Source organism: Microcaecilia unicolor, chromosome 2, assembly GCF_901765095.1.
Source record: "Microcaecilia unicolor chromosome 2, aMicUni1.1, whole genome shotgun sequence".
Lineage (NCBI taxonomy): Eukaryota > Metazoa > Chordata > Amphibia > Gymnophiona > Siphonopidae > Microcaecilia > Microcaecilia unicolor.
The window spans coordinates 262,212,237-262,230,286 of NC_044032.1; the positions used below are offsets into that span (position 1 = coordinate 262,212,237).

General features: G+C 44.8%; 1 protein-coding gene across 1 annotated transcript in view; it reads left to right on the forward strand.

Annotated features, from left to right (window-relative positions):
- The window catches only part of SLC6A8 (solute carrier family 6 member 8), a 126,198-nt gene extending 108,319 nt beyond the window's left edge, over positions 1-17,879 (forward strand). The window contains exons 11-13 of the mRNA XM_030194074.1: positions 9,355-9,455; positions 13,509-13,679; positions 14,004-17,879. Of these exons, the coding sequence (XP_030049934.1) occupies positions 9,355-9,455; positions 13,509-13,679; positions 14,004-14,141 (410 nt within the window). The 3' untranslated portion in view covers positions 14,142-17,879. The remainder of the gene's footprint in view (positions 1-9,354; positions 9,456-13,508; positions 13,680-14,003) is intronic.
- The last annotated feature ends 171 nt before the right edge of the window (positions 17,880-18,050 follow it).

Below are 18,050 nucleotides of genomic sequence, written 5' to 3' on the forward strand. Positions count from 1 at the left end.
AACCTTTTTTAAACCCAGATACGCTAACCGCTGTTACTATAGCCTCTGGCAAAGAGTTCCAGAGCTTAACTATTCATTGAGTGAAAAAATATTTCCTCCTATTTGTTTTAAAAGTATTTCCATGTAACTTCTTTGAGTGTCCCCTACTCAATTCTTCACCGCTTAGGATTTTGTAGACCTCAATATATATCTCCCCTAATCCATCTCTTTTCCAAGCTGAAGAGCCCTAACCTCTTTAGCCTTTCCTCATACGAGAGGAGTTCCATCCCCTTTATCATTTTGGTCGCTCTTCTTTAACCTTTTCTAATTCAACTATATGCTTTTTGAGATATGACGACTAAAACTGAACTCAGTACTCAAGGTGTGTTCACACCATGGAGCGATACAGAGGCATTGTAGTATTTTCGGTCTTATTCACAATCCATTTCAATAATTCCTAGCATCCTGTTTGCTTTTTTGACCACTGCCACACACTGAGCAGAACATTTCAGCGTATTATCTACAACACCTAGATCTTTTTCTTGGGTGCTGACCTCCAAGGTGGACCCTAGCATCAGGTAACTATGATTCGGACTATTCTTTCCATTGTGCATCACCTTGCATTTGTCCACATTAAATTTCATCTGCCATTTGGATGCCCAGTGTTCCAATTTCCTAAAGTCTTGCAATATTTTGCAGTCCGCACGTGTTTTAACAATCTTGAATAGTTTTGTGTCATCTGCAGATTTAATCACCTCACTCATCGTTCCAATTTCCATATATCATTTATAAATATGTTAAATAGCACCGGTCCCAGTACTGATCCCTGCGGCACTCCACTGTTCACCATCCTCCATTGAGAGAAATGACCATTTAACCCGATCCTCTGTTTTCTGTCCAATAACCAATTCCTTATCCACACCATAACATTGCCTCCTATCCCATGACTCTTTACTTTTCTCAGGAGTCTCTCATGAGGAACTTTATCAAAAGCTTTCTGAAAATATAGATAGAGGAAATACATTTCTGTGTTTATTTCTCTTATGCTGTGGTACATGCCTAATTTGAAGTCTTGGAGTTCCCGGTTCAATTTTTCTCTTTATTTTTCTATTTCTAATTTGTGATCCTTTTTTCTGTATTTGGTGAGAGTCTGTCTGTGCTTGCATGTGACTGAAGTATGGTATTCTGTGGTTTCTGTGTAGAGGTCTGTAGATCTATTAGTGTTATAGGACCTAATGTAATATTTGTAGTGCTGCCTTTTCATAGGTAGGGTTCTTCATATCATAGGATTAATGCTACTGTTGTATGACATGTTTGCTACATGTATGTTAGGAATTTTTTCAGGTTTTGTATTTTGCAATGTATTTACTAGTGGAGAGATTTATTTTGCTATTGGTCGGATGACATGAGAATCAGAATATTTTGTTATATGGTGCCTTCCATGGCAAAATGCCCTATATCTGATCTGCACATGTTCTTTGAGGGGGAGAGATGGAATTTTGTGGATGCAGATCCTGTTAACATTTAACGTAAGAACGGCTATACTGTGACAGACCAAAGGTCTGTGAGGGTCATGTATGCAGTGTATCTGGTGTGTCCTGACTGAACAAAGGTTGAGAAGAACTGCACCAGAGCCTTAGCAGTATTTAGTGTACCTGAATTTTAATTCACCTTGACCTAGTACAGAGTCATCTGACCCCTGCCCTCACCCTTTCTGTCTTAAATGTATAAAATTACCTATATGGGCTGCTGGTCCCCACTCCTTTCCCCATATTTAAAAATGTTCCCCATGGCCAACAGCCCCCTTCCCTCCCGCCTTTAATATTTTTTAAATGCATAAAACTATCTCTTGCTTACAAAAAAAAGTTATTAGCAAGGCGATGTCTTGTTCCTCTCTTCCTACTGGCCATAAAAAGAGAGTGCTAGTTGAGGGACCCCACTGCTATACTTTTTGGAACAAGAGGTAGGGGGAATTCCTAGACAGCAGTCTTATTACCAGCAGGGAGACAGGGGCAGGAAAAACCTTACCAATAGTTTGTTGTTGTTTTTTTTTTTTTTTTTTTTGGGGGGGGGGGGGGGTTAGTGTAAAGAATATAGGGCAGTCTGGGAGGAGAGGGAGTGGATAGTGTTATGCATATTAAGATGTAGCAGAAGGAAGAAAATGGCTCTGATTACCACAGGTAATGAGCTTTAGAAATATTACAATAGGTGCAGAATCAGTCATCTTTCAGATGGGAGGTTGGGGAGGGGAGCTGTGATCCTTATTGCCCAGAGGCCCAGATAACTCTGTATGCCCCTAGGTGGAGGAGTAGCCTAGTGGTTAGAGCAACAGGTTGGGCATCAGACTGTCACTCTTTGGCAGACCCCATAATTCATGCACTTCATGACTTGGTGCATATACATAGGGGAGACAGAAAAATTACACTAGATGTTTTTAAGGTGAATTTTCAGCTAAAAACATGGGGCCTGGGTGCCTAAATTTTGCATCTAAAAATAGTTGGTTGTGGGGTAGAATGACTGAAAATAACAAGAAACAGCATATGGAATGTCAAGTCAAATGCAAAGCGCTGATAAGGAAGGCTAAGAGGGACTTCGAAAAAAAGATTGCGTTGGAGGCAAAAGCACATAGTAAAAATGTTTTTAGGTATATTAAAAGCAGGAAGCTGGCAAAAGAATCGGTTGGACCGCTAGATGACCGAAGGGTAAAAGGGGCAATCAGGGAAGACAAAGCCGTAGCGGAGAGATTAAATTAATTCTTTGCTTCGGTTGTCACCGAGGAAGATTTGGGCGAGATACCGGTGCCAGAAATGGTATTCGAAGCTGACGAGTCGGAGAAATTGAATTAATTCTCTATAAACCTGGAGGATGTAATGGAGCAGTTCTACAAATTGAAGAGTAGCATATCTCCTGGACCGGATGGTATTCATCCCAGAGTACTGATAGAACTGAAAAATGAACTTGCGGAGCTATTGTTAATAATATATAATTTATCCTTAAAATCAAGCGTGGTACCAGAAGATTGGAGGGTGGCCAATGTAACGCCGATTTTTTAAAAAGGTTCCAGAGGAGATCCGGGAAATTATAGACCGGTGATCTGACATCGGTGCCGGGCAAAATGGTAGAAACTATTATAAAGAACAAAATTACAGAGCCAAAATGAATTTAGTGAAGGGAAATCTTGCCTCACCAATCTATTATATTTCTTTGAAGGGGTGAACAAACATGTGGATAAAGGTGAGCCAGTTGATATTGTGTATCTGGATTTTCAGAAGGCATTTGACAAAGTACCTCATGAAAGACTCCAGAGGAAATTGATGGGATAGGAGGTGCTGTCCTATTGTGGATTAAAAACTGGTTAAAAGATAGAAAACAGAGAGTAAGGTTAAATGGTCAATATTCTCAATGGAGATGGGTACTTAGTGGGGTTCCCCAGGGGTCTGTGCTGGGACCGCTGCTTTTTAACATATTTATAAATGCAATACAGAAAAAGGATCTGCTACTGATAAATGACAGGAAATTCCTCCAACGGAGGCTGTCTTCAAATTAGCAGGAAAAAGGGCCTCAAAGAGCTTCTAGGTCTTCAATTGATCTGCAGAAGCTACGCCGGGTATCCAAACCCCTACTTTCATCCTTGGCCAAAAAACCTGCTTTGCGTTATTTAATTAACAAAATTGCTCGTGGATACAATATATATGAGTGTACTCCACCTTCATAGACAGTTCAATAGATCATGTAATAACTCAATAACCCACTTATTTTTATAGTGAGTATTCTCAGATCAGCGTGATGTGCTGTTTCTCTCTTTTCTTTCTGTTATTAATGTGTTAAGCCAACGATGGCCAGCGTTTCGCACGGCTGCTTCAGGGCTTCGATTTCATATTCTGAAGAGAGAAGAAAAAACCAAATAATCTCAACTGTACTGTGGGCATCTAAAAACAAAAACAATCTCATACATACTGAAAGAAAGGTCAGCACTGCTTCTCCACGCTCTTCTATCAACTAACTGCCGGCTGGCGGCAGCTGATATATAGCTTTTATGACGTCAGACGCTCTGAGATCAAATAACGAATCAGAAAGTTTAGAAGAAATGACTCCACTCAACTCTGTGGTTTAGACCAATAGGATCCAAAGAATGAAGTTTAAACGTCCATTTCTGTTCTTGTTGAAGCAATATTCTTTGGAGAAACTGAATGAATTCTCTAAATAACGCAAAGCAGGTTTTTTTGGCCAAGGATGAAAGTAGGGTTTTGATACCCGGCGTAGCTTCTGCAGATCAATTGAAAACCTGGAAGCTCTTTGAGGCCTTTTTTCCTGCTAATTTGAAGACAGCCTCTGTTGGAGGAATTTCCTGTCATTTATCAGTAGCAGATCCTTTTTCTGTATTGTATTTTTGATTGTCTGATCTACATATTTATAAATGACCTAGAGATGGGAGTAACTAGTGAGGTAATTAAATTTGCTGACGACACAAAGTTATTCAAAGTCGTTAAATCGCGGGAGGATTGTGAAAAATTACAAGAGGACCTTATGAGACTGAGAGACTGGGCGTCTAAATGGCAGATGATGGTTAATGTGAGCAAGTGCAAAGGGATGCATGTGGGAAAGAGGAACCTGAATTATAGCTACGTCATGCAAGGTTCCACGTTAGGAGTCACTGACCAAGAAAGGGATCTAGGTGTCGTTGTTGATGATACGTTGAAATCTTCTGCTCAGTGTGCTGCTGCGGTTAAGAAAGCAAATAGAATGTTAGATATTATCAGGAAAAGAATGGAAAACAAAAATGAGGACGTTATAATGTCTTTGTATCGGTCCATGGTGCAACTGCAGCTTGAATATTGTGTTCAATTCTGGTCGCCACATCTCAAAAAAGATATGCTGGAATTAGAAAAGGTACAACGAAGAGCAACAAAAATGATAAAGGGGATGGGACAACTTCCCTATGAGGAAAGGCTAACGCGGCTAGGGCTCTTCAGCTTGGAGAAAAAGTGACTGAGGGGAGATGTGATAGAGGTCTATAAAATAATGAGTGGAGTTGAACGGGTAGATGTGAAGCTCTGTTTATGCTTTCCAAAAATACTAGGACTAGGGGGCATGCAATGAAGCTACAAAGTAGTAAATTTAAAACGAATCGGAGAAAATTTTTCTTCACTCAATGTGTAATTAAATTCTGGAATTTGTTGCCAGAGAATGTGGTAAAGGCGGTTAGCTTACCAGAGTTTTAAAAAGGTTTGGATGGCTTCTTAAAGGAAAAGTACATGGACCATTATTAAATTGGACTTGGGGAAAATCCACTATTTCTGGGATAAGCAATATAAAATGTTTTGTACTTTTTTGGGATCTTGCCAGGTATTTGTGACCTGGATTGGCCACTGTTGGAAACAGGATGCTGGGCTTGATGGACCTTTGGTCTGTCCCAGTATGGCAATACTTATGTACTTATGTAGAAGTAGAAAATGGATAACAGATGAGTTAGGTATCTAGTGCTGATTCTCAGTGGTAAACATAAAAGGGGTCAATATTTAGAGCAATTTAACCAAGCAGGAGAGAATCCTGTCCAGTTAAACACCTGGGGCCGGCTCTCTGCTGATATTCAGTGACATTTAACCAGATAGTGCTGTTCAGTATCACTTATCTGGTTAATGCTGGGGAGGTCCCGAGGTAGAGTCTGGGCAGAGCTGGCGCTTATCCAGGCATGGGTGATATACAGTGCTACTGCCCTGATAGCTAACTGGACAGATAGGACCGCATAAAAAGCAGTTTTTCTACTCCCTTCAACATAGGAGGGGGTGGGACATGGCAGACCTTGATTGCATGCACCTGGTGGGATGCTAAAAAGTCCAGCATTGACTGTGGCTACTAAATGGCTTCTCCCCAAAGCCTCTAATTTCTTTAGGCTCTCATGGTATTAGGGTGGAGATAGCAGCAATTTGCCCAATTTTCGCATGCAATTTAATTGAATAATTAACTAATTAACGCAGGTAATGGGCTTGTTAACAAGCAATTATTGGCACTAATTAGATTTAATTGGAATATATGTGTGTAAATTTAGGCACTGGATCTGCGCCTAAACTTTACATGCAAGTTCAGAAAGGGTGTGCGGAAATTGAAGGGTCATGGGCGGAATGGGGCGTTCCTAAAATGAACACGCGTAGTTATAGAATAAGGGGGAAATGTGCCTAATTTAGGTGCGAAGATTTGCACAACGTTTCAGTTGGTGCAAATGGCTGCACCTAAAGTTAGGTGTGATTCCCAGGTGTAAGTGCTGGTCCAGGGCCGCCGAGAGACTGAGCCAGGCACGGGGCCCTGCCGCTGCTGCGGCCCCCCCCCCCCCCCCCCCATTGCTACTCAGGCCGCCAGTGCCGCAATCCCCAGTCTCCACCTGCCCACCCCCAGCCCCTTCGACAGCCCCCCTCCATCCACCACCGGGCCCCCTGCATTCAAATCGGCATCACTCACCTCCGTGTGAAAGCGCAGCAGCAGATCGCCTCCCTTTGGGCCTTCCCTCCCTGTGTCCCGCCCCCGCGGAAACAGAAAGTTACATCAGATAAGGGCGAGACACAGGGAGGGAAGGCCCGAAGGGAGGTGATCTGCTGCTGCGCTTTCACACGGAGGTGATTTGCTGCCGATTTGAATGCAGGGAGCCCGGTGGGGGACGGAGAGGGGCTGTCGACGGAGCTGAGGGCGGGCGTGTGAGATCGAGGACTGCAGCGCCGGGCCCCCCTTGGAAGCCCGGGCTCGGGGAATTTTGTCCCTCCTGCCCCCCTTGGCGACCCTGTGCTGCGCTATAAACCACGGCTTATAGAATAGCGCTTTTTTGGCATCATATCTAGAAATCACCCCTTAATGCACAGTTTACACATGGTAAATGGTACCACACAACCGTATTAATGGGTTTTGTGGTATTTTAGCAGTTACCACATAGTAAACCATGCGTTGTGTGCTTTTCGTTTTAGGGGATAGGGTATGGTTGGAGAAAGGGACACTCCCAGCATTTTGCAGATAGAGCATGACAAACAGAGCACTCTAACCGACAGTTCTGCAGTTAGCACAGGCCCACTGACCGCTAAACTGAAGGCGCTATCCCCTGGATTCTATATAATGTGACTTAAGTTGTGTGCGCAGATCCAGTTGTACTCTGGATTTGCACTCGCAACTTTAATTAGTTAACAAGGCAATCAGCGCCGATAATTGACACTTAACAAGCAATTATTGACATTAATTGGCATTATTTAGAATTTACACGCAGAACTAAGTGTGTTCTGTAACATGATGTGTGTAAATTCTAAGTCAAATAGTTGAAAAAGGGGACTACGTAGCCATGGATGTGGAATGGGCGGGACTTGAGTGTTTCCAAAACGTATGCGCGTGGAGGAGTGGCCTAGTGGTTAGGGTGGTGGACTTTGGTCTTGGGGAACTGAGGAACTGAGTTCGATTCCCGGCACAGGCAGCTCCTTGTGACTCTGGGCAAGTCACTTAACCCTCCATTGCCTGCTGCATAGAGCCTGCCATGAGTGGGAAAGCGCGGGGTACAAATGTAACAAAAAAAAAAAAAAAATACACCCAGTCTGCACGTAACTTAGGTATCGGCATTTACACCAAGTTTTACTTGGCGCAACCAAGGGTGTAGCCAGACTTTGGCGGGAGGGGGGTCCAGAGTCCGAGGTGAGGGGGCACATTTTAGCCCCCCCCTGGCGCCGTCAACCCTCCCCCCCACCATTGCCAACCCCCCCCCCCCCCCGACGACGCCACCACCAACTTTGACCCCCCCCTGACGACGACCCTCTCGACCCCCCCTCCCGACGACGACCCTCTCGACCCCCTCCCACCGACAACCCTCCCCCGCCAACACCGTCGCCTACTGGCGGGGAACCCCAACCCCCGCCAGCCGAGGTCCTCTTCTTCCGGCGAAAGGCTTCATTCTGTTTCTGTGAGTCTGACGTCCTGCACAGAACGAAGCCTTGCGCCGGAAGAAGAGGACCTCGGCTGGCGGGGGTTGGGGTCCCCCGCTAGCAAAGGTAGGCGGCAGGAGGGGGGATCGAGAGAGTCGTCAGTAGGGGGGTCCAGAGCCAAATCTACGGGGGCCCCACGTAGCTACACCACTGGGCGCAACTAGCCGCAACTAAATTTAGTCACGCAGATGGGCGCTCAGAGTATTCTACAAACCACGTGGAAATTTAGGCTTATTCTATAAAGTATGCCTAAATTTAGGCGTACTTTATAGAACACACTCAGGCGTATTTTGTTTCAGTGCCGATTTTTTTAGGCGTGATATATAGAATCTAGATCTATGTGTTTCCACACTAACTGCAATCTCAGTACCGTGCGGTACCTGGCATTTTAAAGCAGGACCTGTAATATGAAATACAGAGCATGCTATTGGGATGTAGGGGGAGCCGGTATCTTTAGCAGACTGTTTCGCCAGTCATACCATAAGAGCAATGGGGCGCAGTAGAGGGTACTTCTGTGCACTTCATAAAAATGCTTCCAGGTACACACCTCACTTTTGCTCCCTTAGTCCCCTGAGCCTTCCAAAACCCATCCAAAACACACTGTCTCCCACTATACACCACTACAATAGCCCTTATGGGTAAAGGAGGTGCCTATATGTGGGTTCAGTAGGGTTTTGATGAGTTTGGGAAGGGTCACTGTTTCCACTACAAGTGTGACGGGTAGAGGGAGATAAGGACCTGAGTCCCCCCACTCCATAGTGCATAGCACCGAACAGTACACTACTCCAGGGACCTGCATGCTGCATTAATAGACCTGACTTTAACATCTGAGGTTGTCATAGAGGTTGGTAAGTCATATTTTTATTCACATTTTTAGGGGGGGGGTCAGTGAACACTGGGGGGGAGGGTATTGGGGGGTCATCCCTGATTCCCTGCAGTGGTCATCTGGTCATTTAGGGCACCTTTTTGTGCCTTATTTGTCCTGAAAACAGGTCTACACCAAAATGTCTTAGTTATAGTCTGGATGTTTTTGTTTTCTTCCATTATGGCTGTAAAACATCCAACTGTTAGGCACGCCCTATCCCTCCTTCGAAACGCCCCCCGACATGCCCCCTTGTGATTTGGACACACTGCAGACGAATTGCATAGATAAATGTCTTCAAAATAGGTTTTGAAAATACCGGTTTGTACATATTGAGAAGAAAAATGTCTAAATGGTGATTATTACACTTTTTGGACATTTTTCTCTTTCGAAAATGAGTCCCATAGCCTAGCACATGCTCTCCTTCTGAGATATTTAGGTTATTCTCTCTTTCTATCCCTGTTTGTTTTCCTCTTTCTCTCCCCCCCTCTCTCTCTTTGGTTGTCTATCTTTCCCTCTTCCTTGTTTGATTGCCTCTGTTTCTCATTTAATTACCCCCTGCAGGTGCTGACAGATTCATGGATGACATTGCCCGTATGATAGGATATCGTCCTTTCCCCTTGATGCAATGGTGCTGGACCTACATAACGCCCCTGGTGTGCATGGTGAGTTGCTGTCTCCTCCCACCATCACATAGTTACATAATTGATTTTAAAGCTGACAGACAAGAGTGATTCATTGAGTCCAACCTTTTATCTAACGTCCCAACAACTGTCACTGCACAAGAATCAAATGCAGCTTGCACATTGGTAGGTAGTTCCAGGCTGCAGAGACAGAATCTTCCTTCCTTACTCTGATTCTGGCAGTCATGAGTCAGCACCTTTCCTTAGAGTCTGACTGCATTGTCACACCTGCCAGATCTTTCTTTTCTAAGAGTTTGGCCAATTTAGTATATATTTTTTTTTAAGTAGTTTGGACTGAATTTTCAGTTTATATAGACAAAGCCAAAAAGGATCTTCACAGACAGGAGGGGGTCCCTAATAGATATAAAGAATTATGAAAAGTATAATTCCAAATTGCTAATGCCATGGCTGAAGTTAAAATTAAGGGCCCCCAACTGACAGTTTTGGAAACGGCTTCCAAAGCAGAGGAGTCCACATCAGACGAGCCTAGAGTATCTGCAATCTCAAAATCGGCAGCGCAGCGCCTTCTGTGTGAAAGCGGCAGATCGCCTTGGGCCTTCCCTCACTGTTCCCCGCCCTCCTCTGATGTAACTTCCTATTTCCGCAAGGGTGGGACACAGTGAGGGAAGGCCCGCCCGAGGCGATCTGCCGCTTTCACACAGAAGGCGCTGCACTGCCGATTTTGAGATTATTTTTTTTTTAATGAAGGGGGTTGGATGGCAGACAGAAGGGAGCTGAAGGAAGGTAGGTGGAGACTGGGGACTGCGGCGCCGGTGGCCTGGGAGCAGGAGAGGGAGGCGACAGCAGTACTAGCAATTGGGGGGAGGCGGGGGCAGGATGGCGATCTGGAGGGGCTGGGGGCTGCCTTGCCCTGGACACGGCTTAGTCTCTTGGTGGCCCTGGGTTAGAGCAGTGAGCTGAGAGGGAAGTCATGGTTCACATTCCACTTAATCCTCCTTTGCCTCAGGTACAGAATTATATTGCAAGCCCATAAGAATAGCCATATGGAGTCAGACCGATGGTCTGTCTAGCCCAGTATCCTGCTTCCAACAGTGACCAATTCAGGTCACAAGTACCTGACAGAAACCCAATTAGCAGCAACATTCCATGCTACCAATCCCAGGGCAAGCAGTGGCTTCCCCATGTCTGTCTCAATAGCAGACTATGGACTTTTACTCCAGGAACTTGTTTAAACCTTTTTAAAAACCAGATGCGCCTCTTGCCGCTACCAAAAGTGGTTAGGAGTAGCAACAGTGCTTGTATAGGTGTGGGAGTTGAGAGCTTCTTTGGGGATTGGTTTGATGGGGGAACTGATAAGGGGTGGGGATGGGGGGGGGGGGTAATTCAATAACTATATTCTCTTTAAAGAAAAAAAAAAATTCATGAAGTTTACTGCGAAACAAATTTGGATGTCTTCAGAAAAGAAATGTGCGAGACTCCGGTGCTTTTGTTTGACTTGAAAGTTTTGTATTTGTACACTGTTGACCTGGTTTCAGAGTTCATTGTATTTTATTACTGTTTAATAAAGACTTCATATAAATTAAAAAAAAAAAAAAAACAGATGCGCCAATTGCTTTTACTACATCCTATGGCAACAAGTTCCAGAGCTTAACTATTCGTTGAGTGAAAAAAATATTTCCTCCTATTTGTTTTAAAATTATTACCATGTAACTTAATTGAGTGGCCTAGTCTTTGTTCTTTTTGAGAGAGTACAAAATTGATTCACTTTTACCCGTTCTATATCACTGTCCCCTCTGGGGACAGGGAAATACCTGCTAAGCCTGAATATAACTCATCTTGGACTACTACTGGAGTTAAATACAAAATCCTTTTCCCTTTTCAAGAGGGAATACATGGGAAATTGGTGAACTATAGAGGAAAGGAAAGTGACAGAGGCAGATGGCATCATATAGACCAGGGGTAGGCAACCACAGTCCTTGAGGACCACATCCCAGTCGGATTTTCATGATTTCCACAATGGATATGCACAAGATTGATTTGCATGTACTGCTTTCATTGTAAGCAAATAGATCTCATGCATATTAATTGTGGAAATCTTGAAAACCCGACTGGGTTGTGGATTGCCCTCCCCTGGTACAAGCGAAACCATTTGTTGAGGCATGAGTTTTCAAAGACCAGAGTTCACTTTGTCAGCTGAATGAAGTGAAGCTCAGGAGGTGGGTAAATATACATGAAGATGCATGGAGGAGGGGAGGGGAGGGATGCAGAGTGCAGAGAAAGAATTGAACAGTGCAGGGCAAGACATGAACTTTACTTCATGCACCTGAAGAAGTGGACTCTGGTCCTCAAAGGCTCCTGCCTCAATATATTGATTAGTGTATAAGGTGCCACCTGCCTCTTTCAGTTTTGCTGCACCAGACTAATATGTTACCCCTCTGAAAGATGTTATCATAGTGAAAGCAAACTGTGAGAGCATTTCTTTGATGACGTAGCGTGCTTTACTTTGCTATACTAGTCAGATACATAAGAATAATAATCAGCAACTGAGCTGAAAGTGAGACATTTCTATTAGACTAAGCTAGTGTATCTGTGACTAGCTTTTGACAGGTCAGAGCTGAATGGGCCAGGGCTGGTAATGCATGGATATACAGGTAGAGTTACCATATTTGCAGAGACAAAAAAGAGGACACATAAAATAAAATGCCGCCGTGCCCGAGCCCCACCCCTGCCCTGGTGCACCCCCATCATGACATGCCGCACAGTCACCTTGACTCCCCCCACCCAAGAAAGCCAGATTTTATAAGCAGTGAAAATACTGGTAAAAGTAAGAGAAATGCATTTTCTTCCATACACTGCTAAATACAAAATTAGAAAATATGTACATTTCCAAAAATCCATCCATGAGCAGCATGTCCCCCTTTCCGTTCCCTCCCATCCATGAGTAGGATACCCCCCTCTCCTTTCCTCTCCATCCCTTCTATCCATTAGCTGTATTTCCCCTTTTCCCTTCCCCAGTCTTTTTCCAACCTCCCTCCCTCCACTCACCCACACTTCACCTTTTTTACAGCCCCCTCCCTCCACCCACACACACACACACAGCTCCATCCATCCATCCACCGCCCCTCCCACCCTGAGTCAGTGTGCCCTCGCCGAAAAGTACATTAATGCGCCCTGGTGGTCTGGTGGTGGCCTCTGGGGCAGGAAAGAACCCCAATCTTTCCTGCACGCTGCCGCTGACCTGCATGCTGCCGATTCAAAATGGCTGCCACTTGAAGTCTCAGTGGACATTTTTAAGCGGTGGCAGCGAGCAGGTCAGCAGCAGTGAGCAGGAAAGAGTGGGATTCTTTCCTGCCCTGAAGAAGACACCACCAGACCACCAGGGCGCGTTAAGGTATATTTCAGGGAGGGCACCCTGAGGCCTGCCCGCCAGCCCGCCCAGAAATCCGGATAAACAGGCAGGCTGGAAAAAAAACTCCCGGTTCCCTGACAGTCCCCTAAAAAAGGAGGACCTGTCCAGGGAAATCTGGACATATGGTAACCCTATATATGGGGTCAGTAACCACTGCAGTGCAGCATCAGTATTCGTTTTAAAAGCTGCAAAGTTTCTTTACAACTCTTTACAGCTTTGCAAACAGGCACCACCACGCCTCCTGTGTAACACAAGCAGTCATCTATTGGCATAATTGGGGAAGGAGGAATAGCTTTCCACAGCTAGTGAAAAATGTATTGTGTTAGTCCAGATGAAAAGTTCTCTCCGAAAACGTAATTTATTACCTCTGTTTTGTAGAATTCCTTAGTGTTAGTTGCTCCATTTGCTTCTACAACTATTGAATTCTATAGCCCTGGCCAACCCTAGAATCTATATAACCTCCTAGTCTTGCAGCAATTCATGAAAACTCCTCAGACTTCCATTATTAGCCGAGTAGCTCCTTTCTCTTATACTTTCTCCTAATTTATTGGGGATTTTTTTGAGGGCTGCACTCTCCCTTCTCATTCTATGGATGCATCCTGTCCCTGCAGGTGCAGATAAGTGCTGAATCGCCTGACCATGTTCTCTCTCTCTCTCTCCCGCAGGCCATCTTTGTCTTCCATCTGGCAAACTACAAACCGCTCACGTACAACAACACGTACACCTACCCGTGGTGGGGAGAAGCCATAGGCTGGTGCTTTGCCCTTAGTTCTATGCTCTGTATCCCCCTCGTGTTCCTGTACAAGCTGGCACAGGGCCAGGGAACCCTGCGAGAGGTGAGTAATTGGAATCAGTGAGAACCATTTTCCTAAGCATGTGCAATAGTGAGGATTACACAGAGAAGCAGGGCCAGCATTAGGGGATACAAATGGTTTCAAGCTTGCCTGGAGCTGAAGGATGCTACAGCCTATGCAAAGGTTTAGGTCTTCTCTTAAATGTACGCCCTGGGCCTCAACATATCTAATGCTATGCCTGCAGGGAACGGGGCTAAGGCTTTGGCTGGGCAGTGGGAGGAGATGGGGGTTTGGCTGATTCTGTTCACTGGTGTATCTACGTCAGGTTGCCCTCATTCTCTTTACCTCTCCTTCCCTAAACTACAGCGCTGGCGGCATCTGACCCAGCCCGTCTGGGGGGACCATCACCTGGAATACCTGACAGCGGATGCAGATGCCAAAGGCCTGACTTCTCTCCAGCCACTGCCTGACAGTAAAGTCATCATCTTTGAAAGCATCATGTGAAGATCGGCTCTTCAGCACTAGAGAAGGGGTCTTCCCTATTATCCCCAGATGACCCCACCAGCACTAGCCCACATTACACCAGTACATCTTAAAGCCTTGGTCTTCAAGAGCCTCCAATGGGTCAACTTGTCAGGATATGCCTGATGAATATCCCTGAAAGAGATGTATTAATTTATTTAACAACTTATATTCCGCTTTATCAATAACCTTCTAGGTGGAGTACTCTAAAAACAAACATAATCATTAGATATCACAAACAACTCTAAAATTTATCGCATGCCTATTACCTCCATTGTATGCAAATCTCTCTCATGCATAGTCATTAAGGGTATCCTGAAAACCTGACCTGTTAGTGGCTCTTAAGGACTGGGAGTGAAGGCCAAGGTCCTGGAAGAAGAGCATGCCATTGCTAACACTTATGCCCCGATGCTCAATTCCCAGCACTGTTCTGAACAGCACTGTAAAAATACCGACGGAACAGCGCGGGGAAAGAGCTCCCTAATGATCAACACTAATAAAATGCAAATTTAGGCACGCTGTTAGCGTTGATTATTGGGGACTTCTGCACATATTGTGCTGGCGTAGGGTTGGCTGCGGGAGGAGCGCCCTTGTTTGAGCATTAGGGAGGAATGTGGGAGACCCTCTTTTGCATACATTTGCATGCAATTTGCATTCAGAGCCTGCGAGTTCCTTGTTTCACGTGCTCCCCAGCTCTGATCATTGGCTGCTAATCCGGCCTTATGGCCCAATGACCAGAAGCAAACGCGGGTGCTAGAGGCTATTAGCGTCATACTAGCACCTGCATTTGCTACCGCCCCATGATCAGAGCCCCCAAGCATGTGCAACAACGTGCTCGCGGGCTGTGAATGCAAGTAACATGTAAATGCATGGTAAACATATTCCTCCCCAATGATCAGCAGGCAGTGCGCCACACATACGGTTTGCTGTGCACAGCGTGCCAGTGCCAACTCAGAGCTGGCATAAGGGTTTGGAGACCATTGGGGAGGAATGGTGAGCCCTGTCCAGCATGCATTTGCATGCTACCAAGCCCCCCATTCCCCCTAATATAAACTCCTCTGCAGAAGCCCGAACCTATCAAAAACAAGTGTGGCAATCCTCCTGCTCTTTTACCCTAGGATCAGAGGTAATAGCGTGCATAAATTTGCATGCTATTATCTCTGATCATAGGGGCGGTAAAGGCTCACGCTGTTCCAACGCTATTTTCAGAGCGCTGTTTGGAACAGTGCGTGGCTTTTGATTATCTGGGCATTAGAGAGCACGAATGAATGGCCAGCTGCAGACAAAGCAGTGAAATGTTTCCTGAGAGCTCTCCCTCCTTCCCCTCACACTAAAATGAACAATGCACTGCACAGAACTGGGCAGTGTCACAAAGGCCTCTTGTTTGTCAGAGCAGAGGGATTTGTGACATCACCGCCAGCCAGCACTGTGCTTGCACAGAATAAAGGGGGGGGGGGTGTTAGGGAAGCAGAGATACAACTCATCGTCCATCCCACAGGACCTATTACTTAATTGCAGATCCAAAAAAAATAAGGAGAAGAATCACTGGTGCCTTATGGCATGTGCAGCTGTTGCCAACTCTTGTGATCTGAGAGCATTGTTTCCCCTCCGCCCTTCAGCTGCTTTAGTTAATAAGAGATGCTGTGAATTAGCTGTAGATGTCGAAGCTGCCGCATGACTGTCCTATTTCTAAGTGTGAGGTGCCAAATCCTAAAACCAAAGAAAAAGGTAAAGGAAGCACAGTTCTGAGAGCTGTGTGTGTTCTAGGACCACCCTGAGCAGGGGTGCTGTAAGGTGACTGCTTAAGTCGGTGGTGCACCAAAAATTTCTGCTGCCGTGTAGCTGAAAAACAAGAATGTTGAGATGCTCCTCTTTAAGTTGGTTGTGTGTGTGCACTATTGAAGATACCACCATATCTCTGAAAGCCTGACATTGTTTCACAGGCTTTTAGCGTTCAAAGAAAGGATTGCTTTTGGCCCTCTGCAACAAAGGGTGTATGATCAGCACCCATGTTTTAGTGATTTAATGGTGAAAAGGATGGTGTGACATGGGGCTGATTAGTTGAGGTGCTGGGAAAGCAAATGGGCCAAGGTTTCGGGGTTAATGACATTCGGCATACCGGTTGCAGGTCTTATCAGAGCTGGGTTTATGGGACAGTAAAAGAGACCTGGTAATATTCATGATGGAAGTCTGCAAAACAAAGTATGTGTTGCAGGCTCTGAAGAGTACATTTAGTCAGAGCTGCTGTGATGGGCTGAAAATGCCAAGAAAAGTGAAAATGCACTTTTTATCTAATTGCAGTATACATATATATATATATATATATATATATGGACCCAGTATTAAAAAGCAGTTATACAGCTGCACACCATAAAATGTATAAGTGCAGCTAACTCCCACGGTCGGCAGTCAGCCCGGATATTCAATGCCAGACCGTTTCCGGTGATCAACATTGAATATCCGGTTTATTTTTAGCTGGTTTAAAGTTAACCGGCTATGTCTGTAATGAAAAATAGCTGGCTAACTTTAAACCGGCTAAAGATATACCAGCTATTTAAGCAGCCTAATGTGCCCACTTATAATAGCTGGATATATTGCCCGATATAGCCGGCTATCTTTTAGGCGCTAACCGGGGATATTCAGCAGTAGATAACGGGCTTATCCCTTGCTGAATATAGCCAGTTAAGTGCCATTTAACTGGCCAGGTGCCACTCCTGGCCGGTTAAATGGTTTTGAATATTGGGAGGGTAGTCTATTGTATAAGCACCATTATTTGGTGACTATACATGTAAATCAGGGGTTCTAAACCCAGCCCTTAGGCCACACCAGCCAGTCAGGGTTTCAGGATCCTCACAATGAATATGTATGAGATTAGTTTGTATCCTGGGTAGAGAACCCCTGATGTAGATTAGGGGCTAGATTCAGTAAACAGCGCCTTAAAAAGTTGGCGCCAAAAACCCCCCCATAAGCAGTATTCTGTAAGCCACACCTAAAGTTTGGCGCAGTGTATAGAATAGCATTTAAGCGTTATAGTCGCGCCTAAATTATTAGCACCAGTTGGCTTGTTATGCAATTAAATTGCACATGCAAATCAGGACTGCGCCTAAATTTGTATGCGCAACTTTTGGTGGCCTTGATAGAAGCAGGGGGTATACTTCTTGCTGTGTCACCAGAAAATCAGGTGTGTTGGGCAGCACAGCGGGATGTAGAAATGCAGCTGTTCGGCACCGTACGTATAACCGACACGCGTAGTGGCTGCTATTTGGTGCTTCTAAATGTGGACTGTACTTTCAAGCTGGGGCGTCTGCATAGAATAGTATGTTCAATGGCACTAAGTGTACGTATAATTTGAAATGTCTACATTAGACGCTTCAAATTGTTTGATAGGCATTGTGAGAATTTACCTCTGATGTACATAGATGTATATAATAGATAGATGCACACACAAAAAAATAAGTTGTACCCTTTACATCCTGTGCAGTGTTGTAAAGATCACAGAGCAAGCAGCGACCCTCAGTCTGCAAGCGTTTGCTTCAGCTCTGCTGGAATCTCAGCCATTGGAGTTGTATGAGAGCAGCTTGCCAGGTTGGACAAACCTGTCTGGAGTGGTTTAGGTAAAATACCTACTGCAAACAAGCAAAGTGAATTATCATGTTTGCTTGTTAAACTACTATTATGTTTTATCATTATCATGTTACCCAAGATCCTTCTATAATGCTAAATGTATATCTTCTTATTTGCTTCCACTATTCATGATGTATTGTAAGCCACATTGAGCCTGCAAAGAGGTGGGAAAATGTGGGATACAAATGCAATACATAAAATAAATAAAATAATTCCTGAGATTCCTATATTTCTCTATCTAAATTACCCCTTGTAAACCTTTCTACT